This window comes from Giraffa tippelskirchi, chromosome 3, assembly GCF_054371585.1.
Source record: "Giraffa tippelskirchi isolate mGirTip1 chromosome 3, T2T-mGirTip1v1.2.pri, whole genome shotgun sequence".
NCBI lineage: Eukaryota > Metazoa > Chordata > Mammalia > Artiodactyla > Giraffidae > Giraffa > Giraffa tippelskirchi.
Genome location: NC_137277.1, coordinates 96658037 through 96677694, shown reverse-complemented (window position 1 = coordinate 96677694; position 19658 = coordinate 96658037). Strand labels below are relative to the sequence as shown.

The window sequence follows — 19658 nt, the reverse complement described above, 5'->3', positions numbered from 1 at the left end:
ATCAAGTGGGTCTTAGGAAGCATCACTATGAACAAAGCTAGTGGAGGTGATGGAATTCCAGTTGAGCTATTTCAAATCCTGAAAGACAGTGCTGTGAAAGTGCTGCACTCAATATGCCAGCAAATGTGGAAAACTCAGCAGTGGCTACAGGACTGGAAAAGGTCAGTTTTCATTCCAATCCCAAAGAAAGGCAATGCCAAAGAATGCTCAAACAACCGCATAATTGCACTCATCTCACACGCTAGTAAAGTAATGCTTAAAATTCTCCAAGCCAGGCTTCAGCAATACATGAACTGTGAACTTTCAGATGTTCAAGCTGGTTTTAGAAAAGGCAGAAGAACCAGAGATCAAATTGCCAACATCCAATGGATCATTGAAAAAGCAAGAGAGTTCCAGAAAAACATCTATTTCTGCTTTATTGACCATGCCAAAGCCTTTGACTGTGTGGATCACAATAAAGTGAAATATAAAAATGATCAAATATAGATTTGTGTCTTAACTTAATAATTAACAGAGATTAGATAAGGGCATATATAACTCTAAAAGAAAGCATAAGTATTTCAGAGAAGTCAGGAAGAATAATTGAGGATTTGTTAAAGAGCTGTGAGAGAGCTAGGTAAGACTGAAAGTTTGTGGTAAGAGGAATCATGGAGGATGTGTTGTGTTAAATTTTGATGAATTCATATGTGTGTGTGGAGAAATAAGCTAAATTCAATATCTAATCAATTTAGACCTATGGAAATGAGGGGAAGAAGGCATGCATTCTAACAATAACAATAATAGTTGTAAAGCATTTATTATGTTCCAGGTAGTCACTGTGTGCATTAAGCATTTTATATTTTTATATCATCTAATCCCCCAGGAACACTATATAGATAGGTGCTGTTATTTTCTCCACTTTACTAATAGGGAACCTTAGGCCTGTGGAAGTTTTATAACTTGTAAAGTGGTCTTCAGTAATAAACAGCAGCACCAGGGTCTGAACCAAGATTAATATGTAATAGCATGCACAAACTAGAGGCCTCAAGCACAGAATGATTATTGGGAATGGTGAGCTATTGAGTTTAGGTGCAATATCAGACAACTTAAGGAGGACCCTGTTAATAACATTGGAAAGATATTTCAGGGTCAGACCATGGAGGTCATCAAATACTAAACTAGAATATTTGTAGAGAGTTCCTGACTAGATAGTGACACAGTAGTTTGAGATAAGTTGCAAATAACAAAGATAAAAAATGGTTGCTGGATTTGGTGACTAGCTGATTATTAATAAATCAACCACATTTATTCTGTGGTTACATTATGCCAGGATTTTGGGGCGAATGCTGCCAAAATTTAGAATAATGAGGGCAGAGGTGGTTACTGTATTTGACAAAGGGAAAGGAACTGGTCATCTTCCCTTGTGTATTATATACTATCCCCCCTACCTTTAGCTTAACAACTTTTAAAATGATCTGTTGATTCTTCTTTTCCCTGAACCAATAAACCATAATAGTATTATTATTATTTTTATTGTTTATTGAGTTTATATTGTGTTGGCCAAAAAGTTTATTTGGGTTTTTCTCTACCATCTTAAGGAAAAACTTGAATAAACTCTTTGGCCAACTCAATATATTAGTAGTCTCTGCTGACTGCCTTATGTATATTCTCTTACTTAACCTTCAAAACAGCTTTGTGAGATAGATGAAATGATTCACTATGATTAAGTGTATTTTACAGGTGAAGAAACAGGTGAGGAGTTTAAGCAACTTGCTCTTGGTCACTAACTGGTGAATCTAAGATTTAATCAATGTTTGTCTGACTTCAAAGCCACTATAGTATAAAAGTTGTGTTATATACCTAATTTTTTTTAATGTATTCTGCTTAACCAGGTCTGGAGGGTCTACACTCTCATCCTCAGATCTTCAACTCAATCATTTATATACTTCCAATTGTTTTATAATCTTTATGTAGTTGTTTCTTCTTTTTCATTTTTTGGCAGTATAACAAACTTATAACTGTGTCTTTCTTAGAATGGCAATAGCAAATATTTATTCAGTGCTTCCTCTGTGCCAGGCACTGCTTTAACTGCTTTATATGTGTTAATTACATTTCATCCTTACAACAACGCTAGTAGGATTATCATCATTTTACATAAGCAAACTGAGGCAGGGGCTTTCCAGGTGGCGCTAGAGGTAAAGAACCTGCCTACTAATGCAGGAGACAGAAGAGACTGGGGGTTTGATCCCTGGGTCAGGAAGATGCCCTGGAGGCGGCACTGGCAACCCACTCTAGAATTCTTGCCTGGAGAATTCCATGGACAGAGGAGCCTGGAGGGTTACAGTCCATAGGATCACACCACACAGAGTCAGACAAGACTGAAGTGACTTAGCATGCAAGCATGCACAAACTGAGGCAGACAGTATATAAATATTCCAAGTTTGTAAAATCAGGATTTGAACTTCACAATTTGCCTCCATAGCTTGTGCTTTTAGCTATAAGCCTGAATCCTTTTGACAAAGGTTGTTTAGAGGTATTTTCTGAGTTGTTTATTTGCAGTAAATAAAATTTATTTTTAATGTGACTCAGCCTATATTAAAATCAGAAAGGACAAACTTGTTTTCAATTTTTCATAATCTTCCCTTTAAATACAATTTTAGTATTGCCCAAATTGTATTTTAATGATAGCTAAATCTATCAGAAAATTCTACTAAAAGACTGTTATTTTACTGATTTTTTAAAAAATGGCAATAGCTTTTAAAGATCAAACACATTGTATATTTTAATTTGTTTTTCCATCATATACTCATCTCTGGGATGAGTGATGCTTGGAGAAACTACATTTTACATACAAACATTGTTTTTTACACATGACATTTTGGGAGACTTTGTGGTTCTCCTGAGTGGTTCCTTGGTTGGAAGTGTATCTGCTATTTGAAAGATTTCCTAAGGTTGGAAACTCTATTTTTATGTTTGTATGTTTCATATTTTGTATGAATCAAATCACATTGTGCTGATTCAAATGACTTCCCTTCTCTAGATTGATTTATTCAACACATGTCACAGAGGAAAAAAAAACAAAAAACAATGATATTCACATTTGTATTTGTTTTAAATTAGTCTTTGCCACCGTTTAATAACTTGTATTCAAAGGTTGTTGTTTTGCTTTACAATTCTAGGTATATTCCCTAAGGAATGTGTTCTATCCTTGTGAATAAATGTAGAAACTAGGAAAGTTTATTTTTTCTAGGTTTTTGCTATTGTTGTTGTTAGAATAATAACAATATAGGTTTATAAAGATAAATCTATTTGGTTTAATTAAATTTAAGTCTTTGACTTAATGTGTTCCTGATTTCCCTTTATTTGCTTCTTTACTTATTGAGACTACTATTCTGCATAAAGTCTGGATGATAATACCTGGTTCTGGCAAGACAATGAAAAAAGAGTGTTCTTCTTTTGGAGAATTTAAATGGATATAGCCTATCTGTAAGGTAATTTAGCAATTCTTATCTAAAACCTCAAAAATGTTCATATCCTTTGATCCAGTAAGTCTATTTGTTGGAGTTTATCCTAAGGAAATAGAGAATGTGTATAAGGCTACATGCACAAAGGTGTTATTATACTATTATTTATAATATTGAAAAATGGAAAAAAATTAAATGTCTAAGAATAGGAGATTGGATAAAGTGTGGTACCTCTATTTGTTAAAGTAACATTAAACAGTGTTATAGAAAATGATGACTCAGGGAGATGTCCATAATATAATACTAGGTAGAGTTGAATAGTTTAATATAGTCTTTACTTGTTTATTAACCAAGAACTGGAAGTAAAATATCAATAATATCTGCACTGATTCTCAGTGCTTTCCACTGTCCTGCCATTTGTAAAAGTCAGTTTAGATTATCCCACAAGTTGAGTCAAGACAAATAGTAACACAAAGTCATTCCACACAAATTCTTCCCATTGTTTTCATTAATACTGAAACTGGTGTGAGAGGTAATTTTCCAAAAAAAGTCTATACCAGTGTAAGCCCAATATAGTGTTATAACAAATAATCACACACATAAATAATGATATAAATTAATCATAATTATATTTAAAGTATAGATAGACTAACAGAGTAGATTTTAATATTTTCATTAAGTTGGAGCAGAAATATGAGTACAGCATTAGAAAGAGTAATATATGAGATGTAATTTTTAATGGAAGGATGAAGTACATGGAAACAGGAGTATATATTCAATTATTAAAATACTACTCAGGAACTATTTTCTAATTTTATAGAAAATCATGAAATCTGAAGGTATATATTTGTGAGATACATTATATTAGGGGCCATCTTTTAAAATTTAAAACTTTGTCTGTTTTTTCAGGGTATATTTTACATAGCTGAGATGGTTCTGTTCAGTTCAGTCGCTCAGTCATGTCCTACTCTGCGACCCAATGGACTACAGCACGCCAGGCTTCCCTGTCCTTCACCATCGCCTAGAGCTTGCTCAAATTCGTGTCCATTGAGTCGGTTATGCCATCCAACCATCTCATCCTCTGTCATCCTCTTCTCCTCCTGCCTTCAATCTTTCCCAGCGTCAGGGTTTTTTCCAATGAGCTAATTCCTTGCATCAGGTGGCCAAAGTATTGGAGCTTCAGCTTCAGAATCAGTCCTTCCAATGAATATTCAGGACCGATTTTCTTTAGGATTGACTAGTTTCATCTTGCAGTCTAAGGGACTCTCAAGAGTCTTCTCCAGCACCACAGTTTGAAAGCATCAGTTCTTCGGCTTTCAGCTTTCTTTATGGTCCAACTCTCACATCCATACATGATGACTGGAAAAACCACAGTTTTGACTATATGGACCTTTGTGGGCAAAGTAATGTCTCTGCTTTTTAATATCTTGTCTAGGTTGGTCATAGCTTTTCTTTCAAGGAGCAAGCGTCTTTTAATTTCATGGCTGCAGTCACCATCTGTAGTGATTTTGGAGTCCAAGAAAATAAAGTCTCTCACAGTTTCCGTTGTTTCCCCATCTATTTGCCATGAAGTAATGGGACCAGATGCCATGATCTTAATTTTCTGAATGTTGAGTTTTAGGTCAACTTTTTCAGTCTCTTCTTTCATCTTCATCAAGAGGCTATTTAGTTCTTCACTTTCTGCCATAAGGGTGGTGTCATCTGCATATCTGAGGTTATTGATATTTCTCCCAGCAATCTTGATTCCAGCTTGTGCTTCCTCCAGGCTGGCATTTCCCATGATGTACTCTACATATAAGTTAAAAAAGTGGGGTGACAATATATAGCGTTGATGTACTCCTTTCCTGATTTGGAACCAGTCTGTTGTTCCATGTCTGGTTCTGTTTCTTCTTGACCTGCCTACAGATTTCTCAGGAAGCAGGTTAGGTGGTCTGGTTATTCCCATCTTTTGAAGAATTTTCCACAGTTTGTTGTGACCCACACAGTCAAAGGCTTTAGTGTAGTCAGTGAAGCAGAAATAGATGTTTTTCTGGATTTTGTTTGCTTTTTCTATGATCCAGTGGATGTTGGCAATTTGATCTCTGGTTCTTTTGCCTTTTTTTAAATCCAGCTTGAACATCTGGAAGTTCATGGTTCATGTATTGTTGAAGCCTAGCTTGGTGATGCATTACTTTGCTAGCATGTGAGATGAGTGCAGTTGTGCAGTCATTTGAACATTCTTTGGCATTACCTTTCTTTGGGATTAGAATGAAAACTGACCTTTTCCAGTCCTGTGGCCATTGCTGAGTTTTCCAAATTTGCTGGCATATTGAGTGCAGCACTTTCACAGCATCGTCTTTTAGGATTTGAAATAGCTCAACTGGAATTCCATCACCTCCACTAGCTTTGTTCGTAGTGATGCTTCCTAAGGTCCACTTGACTTCACACTCCAGGATGTCTGGCTCTAGGTGAGTGATCACACCATCATGGTTATCGGGGTCATTAAGATCTTTTTTGTATAGTTCTTCTGTTTATTCTTGCCATCTTTTCTTAATGTCTTCTGCTTCTGTTAGATCCATACTGTTTCTGTCCTTTATTGTGCCCATCTTTACATGAAATGTTCCCTTGGTATCTCTAATTTTCTTGAAGAGATCTCTAGTCTTTCCCATTCTGTTTTTTCCCTCTATTTCTTTGCATTGATTTCAGATTGTACTACATAAATATATTGGGATTTTGTTTCTCATTCAATATTCTATTACAGTACACGTTTTCCTTGTCATTAACATCTTTATTGGTTACTAATGAATTCCATTTTGTTGTCTCATAATTTAGTTAACCTTTCTCTTATTATTTCTATTTTTTCTCTTCTAATAATGTAGCACCAAACATCTTTGTGCAGAAACCTTCATCTTCCTATTTCTTTTGTACAGATTCTCCATATGAAATACTAGAAAGGACTCAATGTTTTTAAGAATTGTAATATATTTTGCTAAATTACTTTGGAAAGTGGACTAATTTAGACTTTAAAAAGCAAATAAATAAATAAATAAATAAATAAAAAGCAGCATTACATAAAACAAAATAGATTACTTAGGTTTTCAGAGGTATTCTCTGGAATAAGTTGTTTTTGGGGAAGGAGGTCAGCTTCAAGCAATAGGAGCAGCCCCAGCATGCCACCCAGCCATACCTTGGGTGGCTCCAGAGTCTCATACATTTGCTTCACACTAAAGATGATATTGTAGAGGATGCTACCCTCCCATTAGTAGTCCTCACCCACCATGGATTGTGGGGTCAGTGGCCTGGCTGTATCTGAAGTGAGTTTTTTTAATTATGTAAGTTTCTTGGGTATAACATTATAATTTTGCATCTGTGGACAAAGTGATCACCACCAGTTACCATCCATCACCATGCACCTCCTTCATCCATTTTGCCCACCCTCCAACCCCTTTCCCCCAGTAACCACTGATCTGTTCTCTGTATCTATGAGTTTGTTTTTTATTTTATTTTGTCTGTTTTGTCCTTTTAGATTTCACATATGAGTGAAATCATACAATGTTTGTCTTTCTCTGTCTTATTTCACTTAACATAATACCCACTAGGTCCATCCACATTGTCACAAATGATAGGATTTCACCCTTTTTATTGTTGAGTAGTATTCCATTGTGTATATGTACCACATCTTCATTAACAATTTACCCATTGATGGACACTTATGTTGCTTCCAGATCTTGGCTATTGTAAATAATGCTGCAATGAACACAGGAGTTTCAAATTAGTATTTTCATGTTTTTCACTTAAATACCCAGAAGTGGAATAGCTGAGTCATGTAGTAGTTCTATTCTTGATTTTTTTTTTTTTTTTGAGGAATCTCCATACTTTTTCCATACTGGCTACACCAATTTGCAGTCCCACTAACAGTTTAGGATTTCCATTTCTCTACATTCTTCCTAACATTTTTCACATCTTGTCTTTTTGATGATAGCCATTCTAACACATGTGAAGTAATAGCTCATTATGGTTTTAGTTTGTATTTTCCTAACAATGACATGATATTGGACATCTTTTCATGTGCTTGTTGGCCAACTGTATGTCTTCTTTGGAAAACATGTCTGCTCAGCTACTGGGTCCATTTTCAAATCAGGTTGTTTGTTGTTGTTGTTGAGTTGTATGAGTTGTTTATATAATTTTTGGATATTAACTTCTTATCACATATATGATTTGCAAATATCTTCTCTCATTCAGTATGTTGCCTTTCATTGTGATGATGGATTCCTTCATTGTGCAGAAGATTTTTAGTTTGATGTAGTCCCGTTTGCTTGGGGCTTCCCAGGTGGCACTAGTGGTAAAGAACCCACCTGCCAATGCCGGTAGAGATAAGGATTCGATCCCTGGGTCAGGAAGGTCCCCTAGAGGAGGGCATGGCAAACCACTCCAGTGTTCTTCCCTGGAGAATCCCATGGATGGAGAAGCTTGGCAGGTTATGATCCGTAGCATCCCAAAGAGTCAGACACGATTGAAGTGACTTAGCATGCACAGTCCCATTTGTTTATGTTTGCTTTTAATCCCTTGCGTTTGGAGTCAAATCCTCAAAAACATTGCTAAGACTTACGTGCGTTAGGTTACAGCTTGTGTTTTCCTCAAAGAATTTTATGGTTTCAGTTCTTACATTCAAATTTTTAGTTCATTTTGAGTTAATTTTTGTGTATGCTGTCAGATAGTGGCCTAGCTTCATTCTTTTGCTTGTGGCTATACCAGTTTCCCCAATACCATTTATTAAAGAGTCTATTGTTTTTCTATTGTATGTTCTTTGCTTGTTTATCATAAATTTATTGTATATATACATGTGAGATTTCTATTCTGTTCCATTGATCTGTGTTTCTTTTTTTATGCTAGTACCCATAGTGTTTTGAACACTATAAGCTTCGTAGTATAGTTTGAAATCAGGGAGCATGATACCTCCCACTTCTTTCTTTCTCAAGGTTGTTTGAGCTGTTTGAGATATTTTGTGGTTCCATACATACTTTATTTTTTAAAAATATTATTTTAAATATTTATTTATTTATTTGGCCATGCCATGCAGCATGCAGGATCTTAGTTCCCTGACCAGGAGTAGAATCCATGACACCTGGAGTGGAAGCACAGTCTTAACCACTGGACCACCAAGGAAGTCCCTCCATACACATCTTAGAATTATTTTTCTAGTTTTGTGAAACAGACCATTGGATTTTTGATAGGAATTGCATTAAACCTGTAGATTTCTATGGGTAGTGTGGGGTAGTATGGACCTTTAAACAATATTAATTCCTGCATTTCATAAACACTGGATATATTTCTATTTATTTGTGTATTCTTCAGTTTCTTTCATCAGTCTTATAGTTACTGGTGTACAGCTCTTTCACCTTCTTGAAATATTCCTAGATATTTTATTTTTTTGATGCTAATGGTGATGCAGACATAGAGAACAGACTTGTGGACACAGTGGGGAAAAGAGAAAGTGGGATGAGTGGAGAGAGTAGCATTGAAACATGTATATCTCCATATGTAAAACAGATAGCCAGTGGGAATTTGCTGTAGGACACAGGGAGCTCAAACCTGGTACTGTGTGGCAACCAAGAGGGGTGGTTGATTCAAGCTGATGCATTGCAGAAACCAACACAATTTTGTAAAGCAAGTATCCTCCAATTAAAAAGAAAATTAAAAAAGAGAATGTTATATCAATTTGTCTTTCTGGTAGTTCACTATAAGTGAATAGAAATGCCAAAGATTTCTGTATCTTGATGTATCCTGTGGCTTTGCTGAATTTATTTATTATTTCTAACAGATTTTGGAGGGTTCCATCTTTAGGGTTTTCTATATATAATACCATGTCATCTGCAAATAGTGACTGTTTTGCTTCTTTCTTTCCAATTTGGTTGCCCACTACTTCTTTTTCTTGCTGAATTCTGTGGCTAGGAATTCCAATTCTTTGTTGAAGAGAAGTGGCAAGAGTGGGCATCCATCTTTTTCATGATCTTAGAGGAAAAGATTTCAAATTTTCACCATTGAGAATAACATTAACTGCTTGTTTGTCATATATACTCTTTTATTATGTTGAGGTACGTTCCCTCTATGGGCTTCCCAGGTGGTTCAGTGGTAAAGAATCTGCCTGCTAATGCAGGAGACATGGGAGACGTGGATTTGATCCCTAGGTCAAGAAGATCCCCTAGAAAAGGAGATGGCAACCAACTCCAGTATTCTTGCCTGGAAAATTCTATGGACAGAGAAGCCTAGTGGGCTGCAGTCTATAGGGATGCAAAGAGTCAGAGATGACTTTTCTGCGTTTGAAATGACTATATGATTTTTATCCTCAGTTTTATTGATATGATGTATCACATTGATTTGTAGGTGTTAGAGCTCTCCTTGTGCCCCTGGAATAAATTTGACTTGATCATCTTGGGGCATGATTCTTTTAAAGTATGGTTTTATTTGGTTTACTAGTATTTGTTTAGGGCTTTTGCATCTGTGTTCATCAAGGATACTGGGCTGTAGTTTTCCTCTTTTTTTTTTTTGGTGTTCTTATCTGGTTTTGGTTTCACAAAATGTGTTTGTAAAGTTTCTTTCCAGTTTTTTAGAAGAGCTTGGGAAAGATAGGTATTAAATCTTTGAATGTTTTGTAGAATTTTTCAGTGAAGCCATCTGGTCCCGGATTTCTGTTTGGGGGAGATTTTTGATTACCATTTTAACCTCCTTATTAGTGATAAATCTATTCAGACTTCTGTTTCTTGATGATTCAGCCTTGAAAGATTGTATGTTTCTAGGAATTTATTCATTTCTTCTAAGGCACCCAATTCATTGGTGTATAATTTTTCATAGAAGTTTCTCATGATCCTTTGTATTTCTATAGCATCAGTTATAACTTCTTTTATTTCTGAGAATCCTCTACTTTTTTCTTAGTTAGCTAAAAGTTTGTTGATTTTGTTTATATTTTCAAATAAACAGTTGTTAGGTTCATTTATTCTTTGAAAAAATGTAACTAAAGTTGATGTACAATATTGTGCTAGTTTTCTGATGTATAGCTCCATATTCTTTTTCCTTTGATCTTTTCCATTTTTTTAGTCTCCATTTCATTCATTTCCCCTCTGGTCTTTGTGTGTGTGCCTTTTTAAAAGTTATTTATTTATTTACATTATTTAATTTTTTTATACAACTTTTAGAGATTACTTTCCATTTACCAAATATTGGCTATATTCCCTGTGTTGTACAATACATCCTTGAGCCTGTCTTACACTCATTAGTTTATATCTCCCTTTCTTCCACTGCTCCATTGCCCCTCCCTCTGGTAATGACTAGTTTGTTCTCTTTATCTGTGAGTCTGCTTCTTTATTGTTAAAATTTGTATAGAAACACAAAAGACCCTGCATAGCCAAAACAATCGTGAGAAAAAAAGACCAGAGCTGGAGGAATCATGATCCCTGACTTCAGACTACTACAAAAATATAGTAGTCAAAACAATATGGTTCTGGCATAAACCAGATATATAGATCAATGCAACAGGATAGAGAGCCTGGAAACAAACCCATGCCCTTATGGTCATTTAATCTACAACAAAGGGGGCAATAATATACAATGGAGAAAAGACAGTCTCTTCAATAGATGTTGCTAGGAAAGCTGATCAGATACATGTAAAAGAAGGAAATTAGAACATTCTCTAACACCATATATAAAATTAAACATAAAATGGATTAAAGACCAAAATCTAAGACTGGATATTATAAAACTCCTGGAGGAAAACATAGGCAGAACACAGCATAAGTCACAGCAATAATTTTTGGATCCACCTCCTAAAGTAAAGGAAATAAAAGCAAAACTAAACAACTGGGGCCTAAATAAAAGCTTTTCATGGCTTTTATTTAGGAAACCATGAAAAAAATGAAAATAAAACCTGCTGCTGATGAATGGATAAAGAAGATGTAGTATATACACACAATGGAATACTACTCAGCCATATAAAAAAGAATTAAATTTTGCCATCTGTAGCAACATGGATGGACTTGGAGGGCATTATGCTAAGTGAAATAAGTCAAAGAAAGACAAATACTGTATGATATCACTTATATGTAGAAGCTAAAAAATACAACGAAGTAGTGACTATTACAAAAAAAGAAGCATACTCTGTTCTGATCATCAGTGTTGTGACAAAATATATGAAAGGAAAGTACAATTTTCAGTTTATTTTTTGTTTATTCATTTATAATAATTTTGCTCAAATTTAAGCACATTTTGAGAGGTCACAGAATGAATGTCAGATGAGCCTTCCTTTACAACAGTTTCTGGCTATTTTATAAAAATTAAACACATACATGTGAAATAGATTAATGACAATACAATGGAGCATGTGTTGAAAGTATATGGACTGTAAAAACGAAATCTATAATAATTTAGGAGGTTATGAATAAACCTTGACACTTCTCTCTACCTCATTTCTCACATTTAGTCTCCCATCACATTCTTTCTAACTAAAAAGTATGTCTGGAATCTATCAATTTCTCTCCATCCCTACTGCCACCACTTTGGTTCACGCCATCATTATCCCCTGCCCTGAATTATGTATCTTGTCTTTTTCCAGGTTCATTTTACTCAATTGATTCTTTCCCATAGCCAGAATAATATTAAACTACAAAAATGGTTGGGTTTAAGGATTCCCATTCTCCTGAAGATTAAGTCCATCCTCTTTAAATGGCTTCTGAAGAGTCCTGTGGATAGACCTTGGTTTACCTTTCAGCCTCATCTCTTCCCTCTGTCCTACTAATTCATGGTCTCACCATGCTGTATTTCAGTTCAGTTCAGTTCAGTTGCTCAGTCGTGTCCGACTCTTTGCGACCCCATGAATTGCAGCACGCCAGGCCTCCCTGTCCATCACCAACTCCTGGAGTTTACCCAAACTCATGTCCATCGAGTCGGTGATGCCATCCAACCATCTCATCCTCTGCTGTCCCCTTCTCCTTGTCCCCGCCAATCCTTCCCAGAATCAGGGTATTTTCCAAGGAGTCAACTCTTCGTATGAAGTGGCCAAAGTATTGGAGTTTCAGCCTCAACATCAGTCCTTCCATTGAACACCCAGGACTGATCTCCTTTAGGATGACTGGTTGGATCTCCTTGCAGTCCAAGGGACTCTCAAGAGTCTTCTCCAACACCACAGTTCAAAAGCATCAATTCTGTGGCACTTAGCTTTCTTCACAGTCCAACTCTCACATCTATACATGACCACGGGGAAAACGATAGCCTTGACCAGACCGACCTTTGTTGGCAAAGTAATGTCCCTGCTTTTTAATATGCTGTCTAGATTGGTCCTAACTTTCCTTCCAAGGAGTAAGCGTCTTTTAATTTCATGGCTGCAGTCACCATCTGCAGTGATTGTGGAGCCCCCCAAAATAAAGTCTGACACTGTTTCCACTGTTACCCCATCTATTTCCCATGAAGTGATGGGACCAGGTGCCATCATCTTAGTTTTCTGAATGTTGAATTTTAAGCCAACTTTTTCACTCTCTTCTCTCACTTTCATCAAAAGGCTTTTTAGTTCCTCTTCACTTTCTGCCATAAGGGTGGTGTCATCTGCATATCTGAGGTTATTGATATTTCTCCCATCAGTCTTGATTCCAGCTTGTGTTTCTTCCAGCCCAGCATTTCTCATGATGTACTCTGCATATAAGCTAGATAAGCAGGGTGACAATATACAGCCTTGACGTACTCCTTTTCCTATTTGGAACCAGTCTGTTGTTCCATGTCCTGTTCTAACTGTTGCTTCATGACCTGCATACAGGTTTCTCAAGAGGCAGGTCAGGTGGTCTGGTATTCCCATCTCTTTCAGAATTTTCCAAAATTTATTGTGATCCACACAGTCAAAGGCTTTGGCATAGTCAATAAAGCAGAAATAGATGTTTTTCTGGAACTCTCTTGCTTTTTCAGTGATCCAGTGGATGTTGACAATTTGATCTCTGGTTCCTCTGCCTTTTCTAAAACCAGCTTGAACATCTGGAAGTTCACGGTTCACATATTGCTGAAGCCTGGCTTGGAGAATTTTGAGCATTACTTTACCAGCGTGTGAGATGAGTGCAATTGTGCGGTAGTTTGAGCATTCTTTGGCATTGCCTTTCTTTGGGATTGGGATGAAAACTGACCTTTTCCAGTCCTGTGGCCACTGCTGAGTTTTCCATATTTACTGGCATATTGAGTGCAGCACTTTCACAGCATCATCTTTCAGGATTTGAAATAGCTCAACTGGAATTCCATCACCTCCACTAGCTTTGTTCATAGTGATGCTTCCTAAGACCCACTTGACTTCACATTCCAGGATGTCTGGCTCTAGGTGAGTGATCACACCATCGTGATTATCTGGGTCATGAAGATCTTTTTTGTACAGGTCTTCTGTGTATTCTTGCCACCTCTTCTTAATATCTTCTGCTTTTGTTAGGTCTCTACCATTTCTGTCCTTTATCGAGCCCATCTTGGCATGAAATATTCCCTTGGTGTATCTAATTTTCTTGAAGAGATCTCTAGTCTTTCCCATTCTGTTGTTTTCCTCTATTTCTTTGCATTGATTGCTGAGGAAGGCTTTCTTATCTCTCCATGCTATTCTTTGGAGTTCTGCATTCAAATGGGAATATCTTTCCTTTTCTCCTTTGCTTTTCACTTCTCTTCTTTTCACAGCTATTTGTAAGGCCTCCTCAGACAGCCAGTTTGCTTTCTTGCATTTCTTTTTCATGGTGATGGTCTTGATCCCTGTCTCCTGTACAATGTCACGAACCTCCATCCATAGTTCATCAGGCACTCTGTTTATCAGATCTAGTCCCTTAAATCTATTTCTCACTTCCACTGTATAATCATAAGGGATTTGATTTGGGTCATACCTGAATGGTATAGTGGTTTTCCCTACTTTCTTCAGTTTAAGTCTGATTTTGGCAATAAGGAGTTCATGATCTGAGCCACAGTCTCCTAGCTCCCAGTCTTGTTTTTGCCGACTGTATAGAGCTTCTCCATCTTTGGCTGCAAAGAGTATGATCAGTCTGATTTTGGTCAACACCGAATCAGTTTGCTGATTCCTAGAATGTTGACATTTACTATTGTCATCTCCTGTTTAACCACTTCCAATTTGCCTTGATTCCTGGACCTAACATTCCAGGTTCCTACGCAATATTGCTCTTTATACCACTGGACCTTGCTTCTTCCACCAGTCACATCCACAACTGTGTATTGTTTTTGCTTTGGCTCCATCCCTTCATTCTTTCTGGAGTTATTTCTCCACTGATCTTCAGTAGCATATTGGGCACCTACCGGCCTTGAGACTTCCTCTTTCAGTATCCTATCATTTTGCCTTTTCATACTGTTCATGTTATTAATCTTAAAATTCCCTAATTCTACTCTGTTGTGGTAAAAGAAAGCATTATAAGAATCTCGATAAACACAAATAAGACGCAATGAAAAATCACAATAAAAATGCCGATAACATAGGTTTAATTTCCTAGATTTAGATTTAACCATGCAGTTTTGGAATTTGATAATAGCATTTTGTGTTTTGTGTATTAAGTTCTATAGGAGATTTTGTACCTTTTATTAATATTGTAAAAATTATTTTGATTTGAAGTGTGTTGCTCTGAAAGATATAAAATAAAAATAAATTTCCTGAGAATTAAAAAGTGAATATTCACTTACCTATTTATCTATCTGCTATTATACACAATTATCAAAGATTGCCAGAAGAAACTTTCATCATTTTTAGGGACTTCTAATTTTGATGAGTTGGATGAGTGATGATGCATGTGGTTTGGAGGAAAGAGTCCTTTAAGAGAGAGTACGATGTTGCTTCTTAAAGCATTAAACCTTAGTCAGACATGGAGAAAATTGCCTAATAATTAAGAACTAACGCTTTAATATGGCAACAGATGCATTGGACAGTTAATTAAATAGAACATTGCTTATTTGTAAAGAAATGACAAAAAAAATCAAACTTTCTTGGGCACGTGAAATCTTTATAGTATCAGAAGTGGGAAACCTGAAAGACGTGACTCATTCTCTGTTTGGATGATGCAGAAATGCTCTAAGCAGTAAGCTTACTGTTTTCAGACAGCATTAGCAGCTTCAGCACATACAACTGTGTCATCCTCCCTTAATACGCAGTGTTTATAACTGCAAAGGGGAGATGATAAACAGCATATGAGATCTGATATTTTCATGATGACTTAAACAGATACTGATGGACAGATCTGCTGTTTGATGTTTTCTTCACTAGCCCTGAAGATGCTGAGACATAGAGGTGGCTGTGATTATCTTTTGTAAGACAGGAAATGCAATCTTTAGGGATCTCTGGAAATAGAAAGGTCATGCAATCTGGAACCTGTGAGTCTTTTCAATCTCTAAGTCATCAGGTATGACCTCATGAATTATGATGATGCTGTTAGATTGTAGAGTTATTGCTTTTTCTACTCATTTAGAATATATTAATCAATGTAATTGTTTATTATTAGATTCTCCTTAGGATATTTGAACAAGTAATATTTATAGTAATAGATGCCAGATAAACAATATGAATTTTAGAAATGTGTGTGTATTTAAGTTTGTGTTTACTTTAGCTTTTTATGGGGAAGTGGGAAGTGAAGAAAGAGATCCTTTGTATGTGATTAAGGGCAAGGTTTTAGGCTCTACAGATTTTTCCAGATTAAACCTGAATACAGTCATGTTGCAGCTTTTATTTTGAATGATAAAAATAGCATAAATTTTTCATACTGAAGTACACACCATAGCTAGCTGCTTATATATAGAGACATATTAAATTTTTTTATCTGAGATTTCTTAAGCATAGAAATAGATGTTACTGCCCCTGTACTGTTCAACCACACAGCAACCCAACTGTGATGAGTAGAATTATGTTTATCAGCATCTGAGCTATTTTCTTGAAATTATCTTTCAGTATCTAAATTGTTTAAAAGGCATTACTTTCAATTATTTCTCAGATCTATTGACATAATGATGCTTTGGTTCTCTTAATGTAGAGATCTGTAAGGCACTGCTTATAGATTAAAGCAGATAATAAATCTTTTTTTTTCTTTGTTTTTTTACAAAGAAATATGGTGACGTATAAGCTTGTTTAAAATTTTTGACCCAGAGATATTCTACTTTTGCTTACTCTCATTTTCAAAATGAAAGACTTAATTATATTAAACATATTAACTACAGAGAATAGAAAATCATCACATTAAAGAATTTGGATTTATATATCCATTTTATTCTGAAACTCTGCTATTTATTTTTAACCATTTTCACCTATCATGTTATAATGCATTTAACTTTGGTTTTTAATAGCATATCCTCAGGGTTACATGCTTGGATAAGAAGCCTTGCCTCTGTTTGACATTCAAGTTTTGAAGGAATTTTTTTTTTTTGTATTACACATATTTCTGCCTCAATATTAGGGGACTTGGCAGATACTTGACAAGGCATCTCATTTTAAATGAACAAAAACAGAGAAAATGTTATAGCATTTCTCAGAAGATAGTGTTGTTTTCATGATTCCATAGCTTGATTAGGATTTAATGCCCCATCAAGGTAAAATGTTGTATTAAATATGAATATACTTATCAAAGACTAAAATGGAAATCTGAAACAGTGATTTGATTCAGTTAAGGGATCAGTTTCTCCTTTTTAATTAAAAGCACACTAAAAATTATACCTACTGATATTGACTATTATTTTTTATATGCTATTCAGACTACTTAGCCTGCTTAGATTCTTATTAGCAGGGAAGTTTGCCATATTCTTAAGCTTGATTAGTTTTGGAATGATTTGAATATACCTTTTAGTTGCTACAAAACCTGTTTAATCTGTTAGAATTTATTTCCAGTATTTGCATGTATTAGTCACTATGAGTACATTCTGTTTCTTGGCATTGCTTTGGGATTCCTCTAAGTATTGGTTTCACAACATTCTGCTAGATTTTTCACTGTGTTTGTGACCTTTCAAAAGAACCAAACCATGAAGATTTTTAGTTACTTTCTTCAGTGACACTTAAATGAGGATATCTCAATAATTCTGTAAGGTGAAAAAATTACAGTCTTAGTCTCATTTGTTGTACAAGGTGGAGAAAAGTGTCTCTCTGTTGCTATGTCAAAATATATAACATTAAAAAGTAAATATTGGTTAGAATGTCAGAGACATTTAATATAATATGAGTCCTTTTCCTGTATAGCAAGATGATCTTGACCTTTTGAATGGTGAAATTGATTGTAAATCTGCTCAGTAACAATTGGTCATCTTCTTTTTGCAATGGTTACCTTTATCGGTACCATTTTATACATGCATTTCATTATACATTGTAAAGATTTCTAAAGGTAAGCTGTCTATAAACAACTATTTGGGTAATTGTTCAATTAAGTGAGCATTATGTGAAAGCTGATCATTTGCACAATATTGTATTTGGTGTTGAGAGGAATGCAGAAAAGAGTTTTTCCTGCTTCCAAGATTATGAGAAAGTGTACATAATGAATTATGCTCACATTTTGAATTGACTTTTCAAAAGTGATATGCTACTATCAGTTCTAATTTACTAATTGGTGAACCTTAGGATAAATTATATATAATTCTTTTTTTCTCATGTAAATCTCTTGATATTAGAGACATTAAATATTGGATCAAACTATAAAATCAAGCATTATATAATTTTGATAACTGCATTAACTTCTTTTATAATACATAAAATTATTTTTATTAGGGCATTATAAACTGTTAATAAAATTACATTGTATGTTTTATAAACCATAGTTTTCAATTTGAGAGCAAAAGTATTGGCAGCATGCAGAAGCAGGGACCCCAACAATCATTTCAAAACAGAGATGTGACCAATTTTGTATAATTCCAGTTTGGTGGTGGTTTAGTCAATAAGTTGTGTCTGACTCTTGCAACCCCATGTACTGTAGCCTGACAGGCTCCTCTGTCCATGGGGTTCTCTACGCAAGAATACTGGAGTGGGTTGCCATTTCCTTCTCCAGGGGATCTTCCCGAACCAGGAATCGAACCCAGGTCTCCTGCATTGCAGGCAGATTCTTTACTGACTGAGCTATATAGGTTATTATGGAAGGGGATTTTGATTTCATAGGGATTAAGTTTTGGAAGTAAGGAGTAGCAAGTTTTGGACTGATACTAGGTAGGTCAGGGTCATTTGGGGCGCCTTTTGAATAAATTGGGGAAGATAGGATTTACCTTAGGCTCTGAGGAAGGAGACTGGGAGGAATTAGTAGGGAAGTAGACCTTAACCATCTGGCTGTTGGACATCCGTGCACAACTCTCTTTTCTTTCATACCAGTGTGCTGGCTGAAAGCAGCATGGAGGTGGGTTGTTGTTGTTCAGTTGCTCAGTCGTGTCCGACTCTTTGCAACCCCGTGGGCTGCTACATGCCAGGCTTCCCTGTCCTTCACCATCTCCCAGAGCTTGCTCATGTCCATCGAGTCAGTGATGCCATCCAACCATCTCATCCTCTGTCATCCCCTTCTCCTCCTGCCTTCAATCTTTCCCAGCATCAGGGTCTTTTCCAATGAGACAGTTCTTCGCATCAGGTGGCCAAAGTGATTGGAGTTTCAGCTTCAGCATCAGTCCTTCCAATGAATATTTAGGACTGATTTCCTTTAGGATGGACTGGTTGGATCTCCTTGCAGTCCAAGGGACTGTCAAGAGTCTTCTCCAACACCACAGTTCAAAAGTATGAATTCTTCGGCACTCAGTCTTCTTTATGGTCCAGATCTCACATCGATACATGACTATTAGAAAAACCATAGCTTTGACTATACTGACCTTTGTTGGCAAAGTAATGTCTCTGCTTTTTAATATGCTGTCTAGGCTTGTTTTAGCTTTTCTTCCAAGGAGCAAGCATGTTTTAATTTCATGGCTACAGTCACCATCTGCAGTGATTTTTGGGCCCCCAAAAATGAAGTCTGTCACTGATTCCATTGTTTCCCCATCTATTTGCCATGAAGGGAGGTGGGTAGAGAAGATGCAAAAACCTTATTTCTCTGGAATCCTAGGCTGGTGCATGCTGCCCAATAATGCTTGTTTTCTTGAATTAAAGCAATAGAAAATTATTTACAAGTTCTTCTGGTTTGTACAGTATGGTAGTTAAGCATCCAGACTGCCATGATCACTAGATTCAAATCTTAGCTACACCACTTACCAGCTTTATGATTGTGGGCAAGTTACTTAACCTTTCTGGGTTTC

The 19658-nt window shown here is 36.0% G+C and overlaps 1 protein-coding gene across 2 annotated transcripts in view; it reads left to right on the top strand.

Moving 5' to 3' along the window:
* Positions 1 to 19658, top strand: part of SLC4A10 (solute carrier family 4 member 10) — a 450611-nt gene that overhangs the window by 214260 nt on the left and 216693 nt on the right. The window contains exons 7-8 of one of the 2 annotated variants that reach the window (XM_081581598.1): positions 3363 to 3470; positions 15688 to 15823. The exons of the other annotated variant lie outside the window; for it this stretch is intronic. Of the exons in view, the coding sequence (XP_081437724.1) occupies positions 15743 to 15823 (81 nt within the window). The 5' untranslated portion in view covers positions 3363 to 3470; positions 15688 to 15742. The remainder of the gene's footprint in view (positions 1 to 3362; positions 3471 to 15687; positions 15824 to 19658) is intronic. 2 annotated transcript variants of the gene reach the window in all.